The 16,912-nt window shown below is 46.5% G+C and overlaps 1 protein-coding gene across 1 annotated transcript; it reads right to left on the bottom strand.

Annotated features, from left to right (window-relative positions):
* Nucleotides 1–376: 376 nt before the first annotated feature.
* Nucleotides 377–4,388, bottom strand: LOC123043104 (fructokinase-like 2, chloroplastic). The gene is made up of 7 exons (XM_044465452.1): nucleotides 4,253–4,388; nucleotides 3,988–4,030; nucleotides 3,715–3,807; nucleotides 3,071–3,369; nucleotides 2,333–2,979; nucleotides 1,295–1,763; nucleotides 377–1,004 (listed from the first exon to the last, which is right to left on the bottom strand). The coding sequence occupies exons 3-7, from the start codon at nucleotides 3,771–3,773 to the stop codon at nucleotides 742–744; spliced, it is 1,737 nt and encodes a 578-aa protein (XP_044321387.1). The 5' UTR covers nucleotides 3,774–3,807; nucleotides 3,988–4,030; nucleotides 4,253–4,388; the 3' UTR covers nucleotides 377–741.
* Between the last annotated feature and the right edge of the window lie 12,524 nt (nucleotides 4,389–16,912).

Here is a 16,912-nt window from a genome sequence, read left to right as displayed (position 1 = left end):
CAGCTCTTCTCCTTATATGTGTGTACAAACCAAACTTGTGTCAATTCCACTTTCGGATTATATATAATCTTACATTCTGACCATCATCATCATATATGAAAGAATGTGGAGGTGTCAGGCCTGAATGATAACAGATCGAGAGCTTTGCAATGAACATTTCCTGACGTTTCAGTTAACAAAACAACATAAATACTTGGCAAAGTTAGGCGTAACACAGGCAACAACAACTAAGCTACTCCCTCTGTCTCGTAATATAAGAACGTTTTTCAAGCTTTGTTAGTATGAAAAACATTCTTCTATTTATGGGGCGGAGGGAGTAGTACAGTACAAACTTTGAATTGAACGGCAGGCCTCTTTGGTGTCATGTACTGGGAGCTAAGATTTCTAACAAGTACCTGACTGGCACATGCATTTCATATAGGATGTTATTCGGACAATGAACCACAGCACAGCTCACAGCCCACAAGGGCTTTGAACACTAGTACAGGGCAGCAGCAGCAGCTAGCCAGCTACAATAAAAACCTCAGACCTCATCAACTTCCTACTAGTGTTTCTTCTATCTGAAAAAGAAAAACATACCAACCTAGAAGCTGCAGGTCTAAAACTAACCCTCCTGAACACTGTAACAAACCTAGGCTAGAAACTGCAGGTTGAAGCTAATCCTTCTGAACACCAACTCCAACTGAGAGCACGTAAACACTGTGTAGTGTATAGATGTCGACTTCCTACATATTCTTCAGTTCACTCCACGTGCGCGAGCTCGCTGCCCGATGGGTTCACGGGTTGCATGGCGTCTGGGATGGTACGGTATTCCCTCTCCGTGATGAATCTTGCTTCCTCATGTTCGCTGCTTGGTTCTGCTATTCCTCTGGGAAGGAATCCCCGCTCCCGCGCGGCCAGCCACTGATCGATGACGCCGCATTTGATGGCGTGCTTCGCTGTCTTGTGCAAGTAGACCTTGTCCGTCACCAGGTGAGGGTTGATCGACAGCATATTCATCAGGGCTGAAAAACAAAAGCAATATACACATCTTGTCACCTCGACTGTATTTAGTTCACACAAACATCAGGAGTATTACAAAAACACATAAAAGAGAAAAACATATGGTGATATCCAGATTTATAAAGAGAAAAAAATAGCGTTATAACAAATGAGCAATGCATACCCTATCCACACAGTAAAAGTAGGAGGTATCGAGTATTGTGCTGACAATTCCTAATGTTTTCTCGATGATGTGAAATTAGTGCCATATTCTGCACAAGTCAAGAGGAAAAAACTGTATCGTATTTGGTACCTGCAGCAATTGTGTCTCCTGATTGTGACATTTCACTGGTGAAAGGAGTAATCGGTGCATCTTCCGTCCCACGAACCGAGCCATTGTGTTTTTCTGTGTAGTAGTGTATCTTTGAGGTCCCGTTGGTCACAAAGAGGACCTTCAGATTGTCATGCCATATCTTCATAACAACTTCTGGGCTGTAGTGTGCGAATTCAGATTTCTCGTCTTTTGCGTCAGAATTCTCAGATGGTTTAATACCACAGAGGAACTCTAGTTCCTGCTTTGTGACTTCGATGATATCAGCAGCTTCCCACGCCTCCTTGATGAGTGATTTGGTCTCCTTACTAGATGACCATAGTGGCATTGGAAGATTAAGATCAAAGAATGTTATCCCGCCAAATTTCTTGGAGACCTCGATTGCTTTTAACAATGATGACCGTGTAGTCGGCTCTAGCAAAGCTGACGAATTATAGTAAAACATCTTAGCCTGCATTAAAAGCATAAGAAGGTCATATCTCTGTTAAGACATACTGCATCCGTCCACTTTAAACATAAACAAATAATAACTACTTGATTTACCTAAAATCATAGTGGATATTACACAGAGACCTTTAGCCTCTGAAGTTTTAACTAGTTATTCCCTATAAATTCTTGATATGCTCTTTTAATTTTGGGGAAAACAATTAGGTGCTCAACTGTAGCGAAGATACTATCCTGCTGGTTTTCAGTATATGGAGCGACATTCAGCACTTCATATTACATAGGTTTTTATGCAATTCTAATTTTCATCAAGTCATACCAAAAAAAAAAACCATAGCACAAGTCTGCTGAAGAACAACAAACTGGAAATATTTCTGCATCTTCTGTCTAAAAAATAAAGGTACAAAGTCTTCCTCAGGTGAATTACATAGAGACTATTTTTATGATCATTAACTAAGCATCAATCAGGAATTACCATATTAAGTACTCCCTCCGTAAAGAAATATAAGAGGGAGTAGTAACAAGAATGTAGGATATGGTGTCATTGGAAATTTATTTTGATGGGCTTGTCTTTACCTCTTTTAGAACATCTGGGTTGATATCAGATTGCTGAAAACAATCTTCCGCACATGGTTTAACACAGCTTGTGTTCAAGCTACCTCTGTTGGTCACCTTCATCAAGGACATGGCAGTTGGCGCTGAAGGATCCAAACTAACTGCTCGAGTTTGAACACCGTTGACATTTAAGTGATACAGCATACTTTGACCATACTCATCATCACCTAATTTTCCCATGAACACAACCCGGCCTCCAAGAGCTGCTAGAGCAAGGGCAACATTGGATGACGACCCTCCAGGTGCCCTCACAAATTCATCAGGAGACCAAAACATATCCTTCATCCTACTATGAATCTCACGATCCACCAACCTTTTAGCAGGTCTTCCAGAAGGAATAAATAAGTACTTGGCTGGTCCAAAGCAGCAGACAAGAGGCATTAATTTGTCAACCTCTTCAATATCCTGTGATAACAATGCCTCTACTTTACTTTCAAGATCACCGGCTGAACTGTGAACTTCCATTTCATTAGAGGGCATCAGATCTTTGCTCTGATCGTCCCCTTCATCGTCACTTAATTGTTCAGCCGTCTTAACTTTCCTTCTGCCCCTCTTCTTAGGTTCTTTTGGCTTGTCAGCCTCCTCCGCGGAGGATGCAGTAGTAGCAGCTGCGACATAGGAGAGAAGTTGAATTGCTAAGGGATGTGATCTAGCAAAATCATAATAAGTGTGCTCTTGACTGCAATATATGCACATTACCTTTCTTCCGACCTCTCTTTTTAACTATCTTAGGCTCTTTAGGGGATGCATCTTCAGTGTCACTTTGGCCTTCTTTTGTGTCCCCATCGGATGTATCTATGGTGGCTTTCTTTCTTCCACGTTTTGCAGGTTTTTTCTTGGCCTTTGGGGTTTCAGTATCACTATCCTCACCACTTGAGCCTTCCTCTACATCTTGAGAAGTCTTCTTTGACACAAAACTCACATTTCGGTGAAGCAACCCGATTTTAGTCTTCGCCGCATTCTTTCTCCAGATGGTGGGCTTATAATGTAACTGGCCCCTGCGATGAGCGACCGAATTAGGGAAGTTCATGGTTAAAGGGGACAAGGGATTAAATAGTAGCATCAGTTAAAATGGAAGGAAATGTTGGTAAGGTATAAACAGAGGACAGGGTTGAGCATGATTTCACATTTCAGATCAGGCAGCATTGGCAAGATAGAAAATAGGCGAATGACACATGACAGTTGCGGATAATTTTTCTAACATGAGGTACTAGCTGAGAAATCACCGTATATTCAGATTCGTCAGGAAGAAAAACATCTCGCTACCTCACTGGCGGAGTACTATGTTGCTGACGGAACCTACCAGGGCGAGTGAGATGGAGAGCGGGAAAGCGAGGGATTACCTGATGCAGTAATACGGCAGGGAGCAGGCGAATTGAGGAGGGAGAAGAAGGGACGCCATGGATGGATGTTTGAGCAGAAAATCCTCACTCTCACTGCACTGAAGAAATGTTTGGGTGTCAGTGTTGGGCGTGCCACCAAAATCAATCTGCAGAGGAGCATGATAACACGAGAAAATTAAGAAGGCGCAGTAGCAGCTACTTGGGCTGCATCTACACGAGAATTCACCTTGGGCAGAAATGGAAAACAGGATGCATGGTAGGTACTGGCGTTACCTTTTCTTGGCTTGGTTTGCTGCCGCAGTGAAATCGAATGAACCTGCAAAAAGGAGAGAAAAGGTTAGAAGGTGAGACCCTGTTCGTGCTGAGGGGTTGGAGCAGGGGAGGGCTAGAGGGGCGCCGCGGCAGAGCGCAGAGGGAGGGCGCCATGGCCCATGGGAATGGGAAAGGGGGCGGGGCGCCATGGGAGAGAGAATGACGGGAGCCGCACAGGAAGAGGGGATAGGGAGGAGTGAGAGCAAGAAGAGGATAATGGACTGACCAGCGCCGCCCGCCGTCGCCGAGGTTCCTCCTCCGCCGCCGCCGGCCCGTGCGAGCAGCTCGGTGAGAAGAGAAAGAAGCGCGGGGATTTGGTGCTGAAAATTACACGCCTGCCCTCCCTCTGAGGATAAGGAGCCGAGCCGTAACACCGCGCAGGAAGCGTATTCGTTTAAGAGTACGTTTACTCGTGCAGTCGTGCCAAAGCCGCATTATGCCGCGATACGCCAGTCGAACGGGGAAAACGGCTTTTGTCCATCAACTTCCCGTTGTAGGCACCATATCTATACGGGTTCCGTAGCCAGGACGTGCGACGAAGCCCCGTGCCAGCCTTGTAGCTACAGTGACCACTGTTGCTATAGTGCGTCGCTGTAGCCGGGACCCGCATGCGTACACCCCTCACAATATACATGCCCGGCGATAGCATATACCGCTACGGCATAAATGATGGCATATACCATTTACACCATTGATAATAGCAGGAAGCAGCGGAGAACAACAAAGAGGTGAAGGTCCTAGGACTAGATCCAAAGACCAAAGAAAGAAAGAGAAAAGAAAAAACTACAGCTCTAATAGCTGCAGCACAACAATCCATACTAGGCAGCGCAGCTCCGACTCCGACGGCGAACTACTAAGGAAGCTAGGCAGGGGTTGCGTCACGGAGGATCACCGAACGAGCCATCTGTCACGTGTCATCGTATACCACCAGCCCCCCACCGTGGCTTCGACTTCACAGCAACAGGCGGTCGAGGCACACCCACGGACACGCCGGAGAAGAAGAGCCGACTACCACAACCAAGGCCACGCCTCCGACATTGCTCACTGCCGTCATCGTTGCCACGGAAACCACCGTGCTCGTCCAGTTGTAGGAAGCACCAAAGGGATTAAAGTCTTCAAGACGGTGCCCTAAAGAGGGGAACGACATTCAAGATGGCGCCACCGCCCGACCCTACAGCAGGATCTGGGTTTTCACTCGAAGGACTTGATCCGGGAGATCTGGCTGTGTGATTCCCGATGATGCCTCCAAGGAGGATAGCGACGCCCACAGGTGTCGTCGCCTCCGGCCGGCCAGTACCGGCGAGGCTTTCACCCGGGGCAGCCAGTCCCTCGCAGCAGGTCGAGATCAACCCGTGCATCCACTGAACCGCGCACCCCCCACACACAAGCGCGCCACCGCTGTGCGGACCCACCACCAAGCCTCCCCGACGGCGGGCCTGCAGAGACCATATCAGGTCCTACACCCCGCATCCAACCGCGACCGGAGCCTCTCTGCTCCAGCATCGCCCACGCTCACCCGCTGTGCAGCCTTGGACCTCCTCTACTACGCACTGCAACCCCGCACCTAGCCTCCGGCCTGGATGGGCCTAGATCTCGTTCATCTAAAAGAACTTAAGCTCCAGATTTGACTATACACCCCATCCTCGTTCATCTAAAAGCAGTAGCTATACACCCCATCCTTCCATGAGGTCCTCTGTCGAGGTACTGCTGCCTTCCTTCCTTGTATATAAAAATGAAGGGAGTAATACATATATACTCGGCAGGCTGCCTTCCTTCCTCTTAGCTGCGATCAATTAAATTTCTAGATCATGATCATGCATTTCATTTCCGTACTGCAGATGGCTCGCAGCAAACGTCGGTGTGACTGGAGAATGAATTACTTGGTATGTCGCAGTCATTTCTCCAGGCGTGTGACTGGTGTGCGTGCGTCCATGCATCTGTTACCGGAAATGTTGGCTTTTCTGGAGCAGGCGCATCCCCATTAGCACAAGGTCACAAGGACCAGAGGAGGATGACTACAATGACGAGCAGGGCCATTCTGCATATCAATCTTCCTCTAGTTTTAGTTTGTTGATCGACATTGCTGATTGTTCTTGTTGATAATGTTAAACATGTGCGCGGTGCTCATGATGATTACTTCTTGTTGTGCAAAATGGAATTTCGAGAGAAGCAATCTCGTTTTTTATGGAATATCGCCGCCTCTCTTCGTTTATGTTTATCTGTCCTTTTGAATGTTTTATTTGTTCCTTAAGTAATCGCTGCCTTCGCCGTCGCCCCGCACATCAAAGCTGTCACCCCGTTTAGGACCCGCCGCGGATCACGTCCAGGATCCTGAATTCTCGCTGGACCAGGGTGGCGTCCACCACGTCATGGTGTGATGCTAGCGGCGATTGGGAGGCGATCCGGGCTGCTAGGGATTTCACCATGCACGACCTGATCGTGGCGGCGCCGGAGCATGTGAGGTCAGCGCTCTAATCATTGTTGGTGTTGAGCAGCGGTCTGTGGGTTCGCCCTCCTCGTCGACCTTTTGCATAGCATTTAGGGCCGCGTAATTGGGGATGGTCGCGAGAGAGGCGAGGAGCACGGCATTTCCTGATCGATTGATCGGAGGCACTAAATCCTTCATGCATTCGTGGACAAAAATCTATCCCCAATTAGCCGAAAAAGACCAGAATATTAGCCTGGTCTTCAACAAAACTACGAAGTTGTCTTCAAGCAAACTCTAAGCTGATCAAAAATATTCTCGCGTGTTTGCTCACTGCACAAAAAAAATTCCGTTGTTGGTTTGAGAAGGCAAAAGCCATACAGACATGAACCAACTGAAAGTTCACTTTAAGTAAAGAGTATAGATCACTACAGAAATAGACGGAGCATAAAGTTAAGACTCCAGCGGTTACAAATCCTCCCTTGCTTGCACGCAAAAGGCAAAACCCAACTAATTGCACTCCCCGCCAAATTCTGTTCCAGCAAATTAATCAAGACACTCCACTTCATCGATGGCATACACACCATCCAAAATCTCTCCCACAAGACACTCCAGTCTTAATAACGGTTACCGTTTTTTGAGTTGCCTTAATAAAGGTAACTGGCATCACCACGCGTATATATACATGCAATACATAACCAAGATCCACCAACTATCAAAAATGGCATCCAAACATGTCCTCCTCTCGGCTCTAGTCCTGCTCTCCATCCTCGCCGCCGCGGTAGCCACCATCGCCTGCAGGCCAGGGGTGGGCATCCCGCCCAAGCCACTCCCAAGCTGCCGCGCGTACGTGGTCCAGAAGACCTGCAAAGACACCCAACAGACCACTCCGGGAAAAGTGGCCTCCAAGGATCCGTGCTGTCGGGAGCTGGAAGCCGTCTCGGAAGAATGCCGATGCACCGCGATGGAGGACTTCATGCAAGGGATGCTCCGCTTGGAGGGCGTTCCTGAGGGGTGCACTAGAAAGGACCTGTGGGAGTTCACCTTGTCTCTCGTCAAGCCGGAGCTGTGTAACCTGAAGACCATCACCGGCGGGCCGTACTGCGGCCTCCCTCCTAGCAACGATGCTCGTCTTGCCGACAGTGTACAAGATGTGTAATTAAGCATGTGACTGATGGTGCATGATGAATAAGCATGTAAATTGCGCATGAATATATAATAGAATCCTCGCGGGTTCATAAGTATCGGTGTTTTGCTACTTTTTTTTACGCTTGTGTTTACCCTTCCTGAACTCCCACGGTGAATCAAAGGAACCTGCTGCATCAAGCGCATGAATAAGCGATTTTGGTGGTGGGCCATGCAAGCCCCCACATTCTTCTTTTTCTTATTTCAGTCGGCTAGGTACCGATGTGAGAATCAATTTTACGTAGGAAGGTTGCGGGGCCAACAGGACAATCATTTGGCACACAGAAAAAAATTATGATTTCCATTTTTTTTTTCCAAAATTGTTGGTGGTATTTAGGAATTCCAAAAAATGTCCATGAATTGTATCCTTGCCTCACAAAACTGTTGCTAGTATGACAAGCAAGCATCAGATCTGCTAGATTTTCAAAATTTGGGGATTCCAAAAAATATTCGTGAACTAATTTTTTTCCATTTTGTTTTAAATTATGTTCACATATTTAAAAACATTCATGAATTTAAAAAATGCTCACACCTTTTAAAATTGGCGAGACCTCCTTTGGACTCATAGCAACAAGTGCATAGCTGCACCCTTACTGAACATGCGTTCTGGGTCGACGGAACGGTGGGCCAATCAAACTAGCCATAGAAGATACCCACTCCCGAGTCCCGACGAGTGCCCCATGCGTTTAAATAATAGAAAACCCAAACACACTTCTTAAAATTTGTAAAAAAAAAAAACAAAGATCCCAAAACGAATCACATGATCGAATAAAAAGTGGCTAGTACATGGGTCGGCTCATGCTAATGACATTGAGCGTCTGGTCAACACTTGGTCACACTGAGCATCCATTAGGCATTGTAAGAACCGACCAACTACTGTACGCCTTTGGCTCGAGTTGTTTTCTCTCTATGTTCATGTTATCGGTTTTCGTTTTTTTTCTTTTCTTCTCTAACACATGTCTAACTTTTTGTACACATTGTCAATTTTCCGTCTACACAATGGACAATTTTTTATAACATTTAATAAATTTCAATACATTATTAACAAAGAAATCAAATAGTTGCTTTGATATGTACTTTTTTCATATATAGTTCACATTTCTCAAATACATCTAAAAAGATTATACACGTTTATTATTTTCCAATTAAAATTATTATATTTACAAAAAATGTGTTTTATAATTTTTTTATGACTACGAGTTAATTATTCTTTCAAATACACGTCCAAACATTATTGTTTGAATGATACAAAACATTTTTTAAAACGATGAAACATTTTTTACAATGTATGTAATATTTTTTAAATGTAATACATTTTTTAAAACGAGGGAGCATCTATTTAGAGAATAGTTTATACTGAATTAGGTAAATAATGTTTTTACATCTTATAGTGTTTTATTTAAATGTCATGCAATTTTTTTAAATGTGTGGACATTTTTCTAAAAAACTATGGAACCAAGTGCTTTACACTGCATTAACATTTTTAAAGTTCGTGGTTTATATGTATTTTTTATTTTATTTTACATTTTGGAGTATATATTTAGAATGTTTCTTTCGATAATGCAAAAAAAAATTCTGAAAGCTTACTTGCAGGGAGCTACTTGGTCCGGCCTAATAATAGCAACAGGCCATACATAGTCACGCTCTTACGGAACAATCATTCTGGCTCGATAGCACGATGGGCCGGTCAAGCTAGGCACGGAACCAACTCCTGACGAGATCCCCATGCGTCTAAATAGTAGAAAAACAAAAAAAAGGAAATTTGTAAGCATTAGACAAAGATAGTCAAAAAATAAAAAAGAAACAAACAACAAAAAAACAGAATCCAAATGAATCAGACGAATCGAAGGAAATCAGCTGGTACATGGGTCGGCTCATGGTACCGACCCTTGTGCGTCTGGTCAACACTTTGGAAGCAGTGAACTTCAATTAGGTATCGTCGAACCGCCAATGCTATTTCTAGCCCGTGCCAAGCGGTAACTTAGTCTCGCCTCTAGGCACGACGAAGTGTGCCGGCCCACTACTGTAGCGTCTCTGCAGTACAAAGAATGTAATTTCTATTCTGCAATTGAAGTACAGATAATACTTTTGCAGCGAATATGCAGTGAAACCCAATTGATTCACCCGCTCTCATCCTCCCGATCAAGTAAACGAGTAGTAAACGACGAGGGTTGATGGGCAAGTGAATTGGAAGGACTTATAAGGGCATGTCTCCTTTACTATATGATACATGCTAACAATCATCTTTCATGCTGGATAGCAAACATGAAGTTGACTACATACACTCTGATATATTACCTTTTCTAAATTTCTGTTAGTAACTGAAACCGTAGTTCACTTGGCGTCGGGGAGTAATTCTACCTGTACTGTTAGCTGAACTTCTGTCCTTCCTGGAGAGTCTGTGGCGATGAGCGGGGAGAGGAGCCCTGTGTGGTTACCTCTCACCTGGGTGTATATTTTGATAAGTGTGGAGCTCCTTTTTTTAGTTACAAGCTTTATTCTCTTAGATGTCTAGTTGCTGATGCCTGGATGTCATGGTAGGACATCTGGGCTGGATGGAATCTAAGACTATTCACTCTGTTTATTGGTACCCTTTCATGCAGTGAAATGAAATCGGGGGCATGCCCGTCAATTCAAAAAAAGAACTGAAACTGTTTCTCTACTGAAAATGTTACTGAAACAAGTATACTGATGGTGACGCTGACCAGGAGGCTGCGAAAGCAGTAGAGACGGAGACATTGAGACGGAGACGGAGACTGATGGTAAAGCAAGCTGCTGAGTTGCCGGTATAGAGTATCCTATGCGTGCATACTTTCATGCTAGCAGTTGGTGATCAACGGGGAGGGCCTCTCTGTAAAGATTGAAGCCAACCCCTTCGATCCAAAATAAGTGTCATGGTTTTGAACTAAGGTGACCCTTAGTTTGGATCGGACGGAGTAGTTTGTTGGAGTGTCAATTGGACCAGGTAGAGTTTGCTGAATCGAGCCAGCGGGGTTGCAAGCATTGCGTACTCCGAGCACAGAGTAAACCAATTGGACTGCTATCTACTCCCTCCGTTCCAAAATATTTAGTATAAATTTAGTATAAAGTTGAGTCATCTATTTTAAAACGAAAGGAGTAGCTGGCTGATACATGCCGGTGGGGTGGGGCTCCTCTACAGTAATGTTATTACTGTACGCATGCTGTTGCTCTCACAATCCACCGTTGGTTTCAATCCAAAGGCTCTCTTTCATCTGCCTTAATTATGTTATTAATCAAAAACAAAAATTGTAACGGCGCCGGAAAAACGGCGGTCCTCCGGCTGGTCGCGCCGGCCAGCTTAGCTGTCACCGTGCATGTGAAACTGAAACGCACGGCGGCGCCGGCGCCGCCGCGGCCGGAGGCCAGGAGCTCGCCGGCCTTGTAAATGGCCTGCATGACCGGAGCATAAGTTCCTCAAGGAAACCATCTTGAGTTCTTGTAGCCCTACGATTGTTGTCTGGGGCTACCATGGAGAAGAAAGCTAGCTGGTTAACAAGTGGAGGATGAATACATGTCTCGATGCAAGAATTACTTGGTCGATGCATGAATTACTTAGCATTGATCTAACAAATGCTGCAGGTATGATCACGGTATCTTGTTTCGGTAGCAGCGCGCCGCTTTGTTTGCAGGTTCGCAAGCTCTGGACATACGACGGTACCGGCGCCGTGTGTGCCGATTTCATCGAACTGGCCGGCGCAGGGAGCTTATGACCGCCGTCGCGTCTCTAGTCCAGGGTGGTGTTTTTTGCGATTTAATAAGAGAATTAAGTGAAAGAAAGGAGATTCATTAGATTAGAGTGGACGGTTGATATTAGAGCCTACAGCACCCATACAGTAACAACTGAACTGTAGAGGAGCCGAACCCATGCCGGTGTGTAGCTGGTACTCCAAAGGCAGGCGCCGCGGCGCACGTGTGGCCTCTCTCACGTCCTCTCGTCACGTTACTGGCCAACCGATTGATCTGACGTACATAGCGATTAGCAATGGATGGGCCAGCTCACTAGGCGAAATTCCAAACCGTCGGCAGGATTAAACTAAGATGTGTTGTTTTCTCTAGTAATGACGTTTACATTGGTAATGTCATACTGACACGATCGACTTTGTGGTTTGACTAGTGCTGGAACGCAGACTGATGAGGTGCCTGAAAATTAGCCTGTCGGTTTTGGACAGACCCCCCACGCTTTGGTTTGCTAGAGTGCGTTCACATTTTATATGCACCCATTGTCGAAATACACATTTTGAAAAGTTGAAAAATTCGGAACAAAAATCCCATGTGTATATCCGGACATTTTATGTGCGTTCACAAGGTTTCGGTGAAAAACAACGTTTTTTGTGGCTTATGTAAAAAAGATAAAGAAATGTCTCGTGAATAGTTAGAATGAAGCATCAGAAATTATCTTTTTTTACACAAGCCACAGAAAACGTCGTTTTTCACTGAAACCTTGTGCACGCATATAAAAATGTCCGGATATACACGCGGGATTTTTGTTCCAAATTTTTCAACTTTTCAAAATGTGTATTTCGACAATGGGTGCATATGCACCTAGGAACCAAAGGCAATTACCGGTATTTAAAGGGAGTACTTAGATAGGAATGGCACCTCTACCTTGAAGAGGATGTTCACGCACCGCGCTTGAACCCAATGATTTCATATGCAGTCTAGTGATAAAACATCTGTCGAAACGACAATTGCTATGAACAGAAGGGGGTCTTGTCATTTTTCTCCTGTCATCAGATCCTCAAACAGCTTTGTGGCTTGGAGTTTTGCAAGCAGTACTATTTGGTGAGTGGGATGTCTGTTTCTTTCGCTTTGTGCCGCCGATACTCCATATATGCTATTTTTAAAAACATACTCTGTTGCGATCGTTTTGTACTCCATATATGTAGTGCTCTGCGCATGCATCTATGCTCATAGTCCTTGATGCGTGGTGACATAGCTTCCCAAGTGGATTCCTTATCTTTGACAATTAGCAGGACCAACTTTTCCTCATTTCAAGGAAGTTAATTCCGTCCTTACTTTTGAAAATTGAAAAGTTGTTTTACAAAAGCAGAACCTCGAGTGGCGCGCGCACACACACACGCGCATCTTTTTTTAGTGCTCCGAGAGAAGAAGAGGGGAAGACATCCACGAAGACCAAACTGCACTGGAGTATATCCATGTGCGGAAGAAGCAGGAACAAACACATGTGCACGTCGACGTTGGATGAACTGTAAAATCGTAATCCCGTAAAAAAACTGTAAAATCGTAAAATATTGAAGAAGAAAAATTAAAAAAATTGTGGATGTTTTTTGTGGTAAACTATGACAAATGTTCAAAGTGGTTGCAAATTTTCATCATGAGATCATATTCTTGGAAGGCGTGACAAAAAGTTGATGCTCCGAAAATGCTACTTTCGAAAGCATTTTGGGGCACTGATGTTGTTTCTTTACTAAGTCTTTCACGAATGTAATCTCATGATGAAAATTACTTAGAACATTTGTCAAAGTTTATCAAAAGAAATCAGAACGGTTTGATTTTTTAAAAAAATTACTGTTTATCCAAGCTCATTTGAGTTTGAGTTCAGAAGGGTACTTTGGACGTCAATGGGTATTATCCAAGCAGAGGATAATAAAGAAAAGGTGAGCGGGGCCAAGGAGAGGCATGGGTCTAGATTCTAGAAGAAGAGGACAAGTGAGAGGCGCTCGTGCAACCTGATTTGATTGATCGGCCGGCTAGCCAGCGCCATGTACCTTCGTGCATGTGCACACATCTCAAGACCAAGAAGAACAAAAATCCAACACATACACTGCACACGTACGTATGGAAAGCAACACAAGCGTTGACCCACCCCCTCTCTCTCTCAAAAGACTAGTGGTACGTATTAGTAGTAGTGGTACGTATTAGAAAGAAGATCCATCCTCCGGCCGCCGTGCGTGCGGCTCAGTGCGCTCCTGTGCTCGGCCGCTGCGCTGGCTCTGTGTCCCACAGTTGGAGGTTTCGGTGGATCCATTCGGGAGAGAGAGCCCTTCCCCAACGCTGGCTCTGGCGCACGGGCGATGCCGACCGGCGGCCGCTTGTGCCGAGCAACGAGTCAAATGTGCATCGCCGCCGACTGTCTTACTGGGGCTGTGCGGCCGTGCCAGAGCCCCGCATGCCCACGCGCACGCACGCACGGGCGGCAGCAGGCAGAGACAGAGCCACACCATGCAGCAGACCCAACAGGAGGCCGCAGGCCACAGTAAACTGCTGCCGGTGGGCATACTAGGCACCCGTACCAAATCAATATTATTGCGTCCACATACATGTAAAACACATTTTCATATTGCATTTTGTTTGACATCATTTTTCTTCCGTTGTTGAACGATCGATGTCAATAATTTTTGCACCCATATACCTGCTCGAAACTCAACAATCTTTGATTTAGGGCCGAAACTAAATATGCACCAAATTCTTCCAATGGTGTAGTATCATTTTTTGTAGGGTCGGTGTTGTATCAAATGCAATGCGCCTACGATAAGTTAAAGGTGCCCTACTGAGTATTGACCGACATCTTTGTCACACTTGGTGTCTCTGTCACACGAGGGAGGAGCCAATCCGTGTCAACGAAAGCTTCACTCTCACCTTTCAAAATCAATGCATCGATGGATACTCCTAGTAGACATGTTGCTTTATTTGCAGCTTATTTGGTATTTAAGGATGAAATGAATGTACCACTTTGATTGGAGTGGCTCCCCAACCTTGACCTTCATAGGAGTACGATCCTTCGCATGTCTTTCATACTATGTACAAGACCGTTATGCGTATGTGTGGCACGACGCATGTCACCCATACATTCATCCGTTGAAAAGGTTAGCTGCTACTACTAATACTGAGTGAAAAATTTGGATCTATCAGCACGTCATTTTTGTGAACACGGAGGGACTTTTTCTTTTCGACTGTCAATCGATCTTTGTACAGCTTTGGTTTTTGGTCGTTGTTGCTGGCACTATGTGGCGAGTGGGATGTCCATTTCCATTTTCTCCGTGCCACTTCTCTACATCGTGCGATTAGCTCTACGAGTGCTTTGCCCATGCCTGTGTTTAAAAATTGTGCTAAAATATCCTTATGGTGCCATAGCTGCATGAAACGGAATTGTTAAACAAATTTCCATGCATTAGGCCAACAACTTTTCCTCATTTCAAGAAAGGACAGCCGCGCTTTTTGACAGTGGAAGATTTCTACTCCGAAGACCTCGAGCGGCACACGCACTATATATATCATCCTTCCTTTCGTTGCAAAAGGAAGAGAGCATTCTTGTCTTGTGAATCTAGATGACATATGATCCATTCATCACTAGCATTAGAGATAATACGTCTATACATACTAGTACAAGCTACTCATATCAAAATATTTAGATATGCATTAGGAGGAGTATCAACTACCAAGAGACGGTGCTAGGATATTGATGGACTAGGGTGGCCGGAGTATTAGTTTGACCGGAAATTTGTTACTGTCTCTCTCGTCGTCAAATTATCTACCACAGTCCACAGGCACACATGAGCAGAGCAAAAGGAGAGGTATCCATATCCACCGGTGGGTGGGGTCGCGAGGAAGAGGACAAGCGAGAGGCGCTCGTGCAACTGTGATTTGACTGATTGATTGGCCGGCCAGCCACATGTACTACTAGTAGTACGACATCCAAAACCAAAAACAAAGATCCAACGCACGCACGCATGAACGAGTGGTGATAGATAGGTTGGTCACGGTAGGGATGCTACAGTAGCCTGCCTTTGGGCATCTATCAGCTGTCATATGTAGTATAAATGGCTCAGATCACTTTGCTACAGTACATAAACAGTGCACATGCTACAGGACGCAAACAGTGCATCCCGCTACAGTGTCGAAAAACAGTATTCGGTTACAGTGCACACTGCCGTGCCTTCTGTTTTTTACCCTGCCCGGGACACTGTAGCATCCTGCCGTGCCCACTGCACGGCAGAGGAGCCGGTTCCGGCATGGAGCATGTGGATGACTGGAGGAGAGAGTGAAGGCTCGTGTGCATGTGCATGTGGAGAACGTGTGTCGCCATCATATTGGTCGTCCCCGCCCGGCCCCTTCGATCACTGCAGGTCAAACAGGCATATGGACGCATATTAAGATATATCTGGCCATGTCCGTTTCGATCGCCGCGTACAAAAGTACTAGCCCAACGCGCCCACCCAAACACATAACAGGTTCGCGCCGACGCATTTCAGGTCCAAATTTGCGCCTGATTTGCGTCCACGTGGACACGACACAGATGCGCCGTACGTCCCGCGATGACCGCCGCAGCCCCACATGTCGGCCGCTCAACAACCACCCGTGGTCGTATTAAACGCCACCGCCTACCTCAGGCCCGCTTGGCAGTGTGTGGAATGTGGAAAGGCGGTGTGTGGCCGGGCCGGCCTCATCCACTTCCATCTCCCCGTCCACATCTAGCCATGCTTGCTCCCTCACCGGAGACCAGAAAACCCTAGCCAGCCAGCCACCAGCCATGGGCTTCTTCTTGCGCGCTTCCTCCTTTGCCGGCTAAACGTGGCTCGCACCGCAGGAGCGGGAACGGCTCTACATACCAGTTCACTAGGCGCGGTGGCACTGGCAATACCGCTAGCCCTTGCAGTATCTGGATGTCAACTTGCCGCATTACTGGCATCTGGACCCGGAGCGGATCTCCATTCCAACGGTGCCACGCTTGTTGCGGGCGCACGCCAAGGAGGGGTTAGCCGGCGTTGTGAGCTCCTTACGCCGGAGCAGCGGGCGATGCGTGCCTACGCGCCACACTCCACCAACTGGGAGCGCTGGGTTGCGCTAGAGCATGAGGAGGAGCGCCGCCGTGGCGTCCACGTCAACCACGACGTTCCCCCGCCCACCCAGAGGTTTTGCCAGAGGAGGAGGAGGCAGAGGCGACGTACCAAGCCGCCCTCGAGGAGGCCCTGGAGCACGCACTTGAGGCGAGCCGGCTCGAGGAAGACGCCATTTGGAATGGGCTGGACCATGTCGTGGCCTTGTCAGCGGCGGGGGACTCCGTCCACGCTTTGCTGTTTGTCCCGCCATCGCCACCCTTTGTCGAGCCCAAGGCTGAGCCGGAGCCGGAGCCCGAGCCCACGCCCACGCGAAAGCGGCGGCCGCCGCCGCCCACTTGGCCCAAGGAGTCCTACTCGTGGACCGGTGAGTTCTGCGAGTGGGTGAGCGTGCCTCCCGTCCACTACGCCGTGATGCCGGAGGAGGCAGCCCACCTTGAGCACTGGAAGACACTGC

This window comes from Triticum aestivum, chromosome 2B (genome assembly GCF_018294505.1).
Source record: "Triticum aestivum cultivar Chinese Spring chromosome 2B, IWGSC CS RefSeq v2.1, whole genome shotgun sequence".
NCBI classification, from domain to species: domain Eukaryota; kingdom Viridiplantae; phylum Streptophyta; class Magnoliopsida; order Poales; family Poaceae; genus Triticum; species Triticum aestivum.
The sequence above is the reverse complement of the archived record's forward strand: the minus strand, read 5'-3'. Positions and strand labels throughout refer to the sequence as shown.

What these genes read in the sequence shown, in the direction of transcription:
- LOC123043104 (XM_044465452.1), bottom strand. Translation starts at nt 3,773, where the DNA reads ATGGCGTCCCTTCTTCTCCCTCCTCAATTCGCCTGCTCCCTGCCGTAT. An exon ending in CTGCCGTATTACTGCATCAG is followed by an intron (nt 3,370 to 3,714) that starts GTAATCCCTCGC and finishes CGCTCATCGCAG; the next exon opens with GGGCCAGTTACATTATAAGC. An exon ending in AAAGAGAGGTCGGAAGAAAG is followed by an intron (nt 2,980 to 3,070) that starts GTAATGTGCATA and finishes CCTATGTCGCAG; the next exon opens with CTGCTACTACTGCATCCTCC.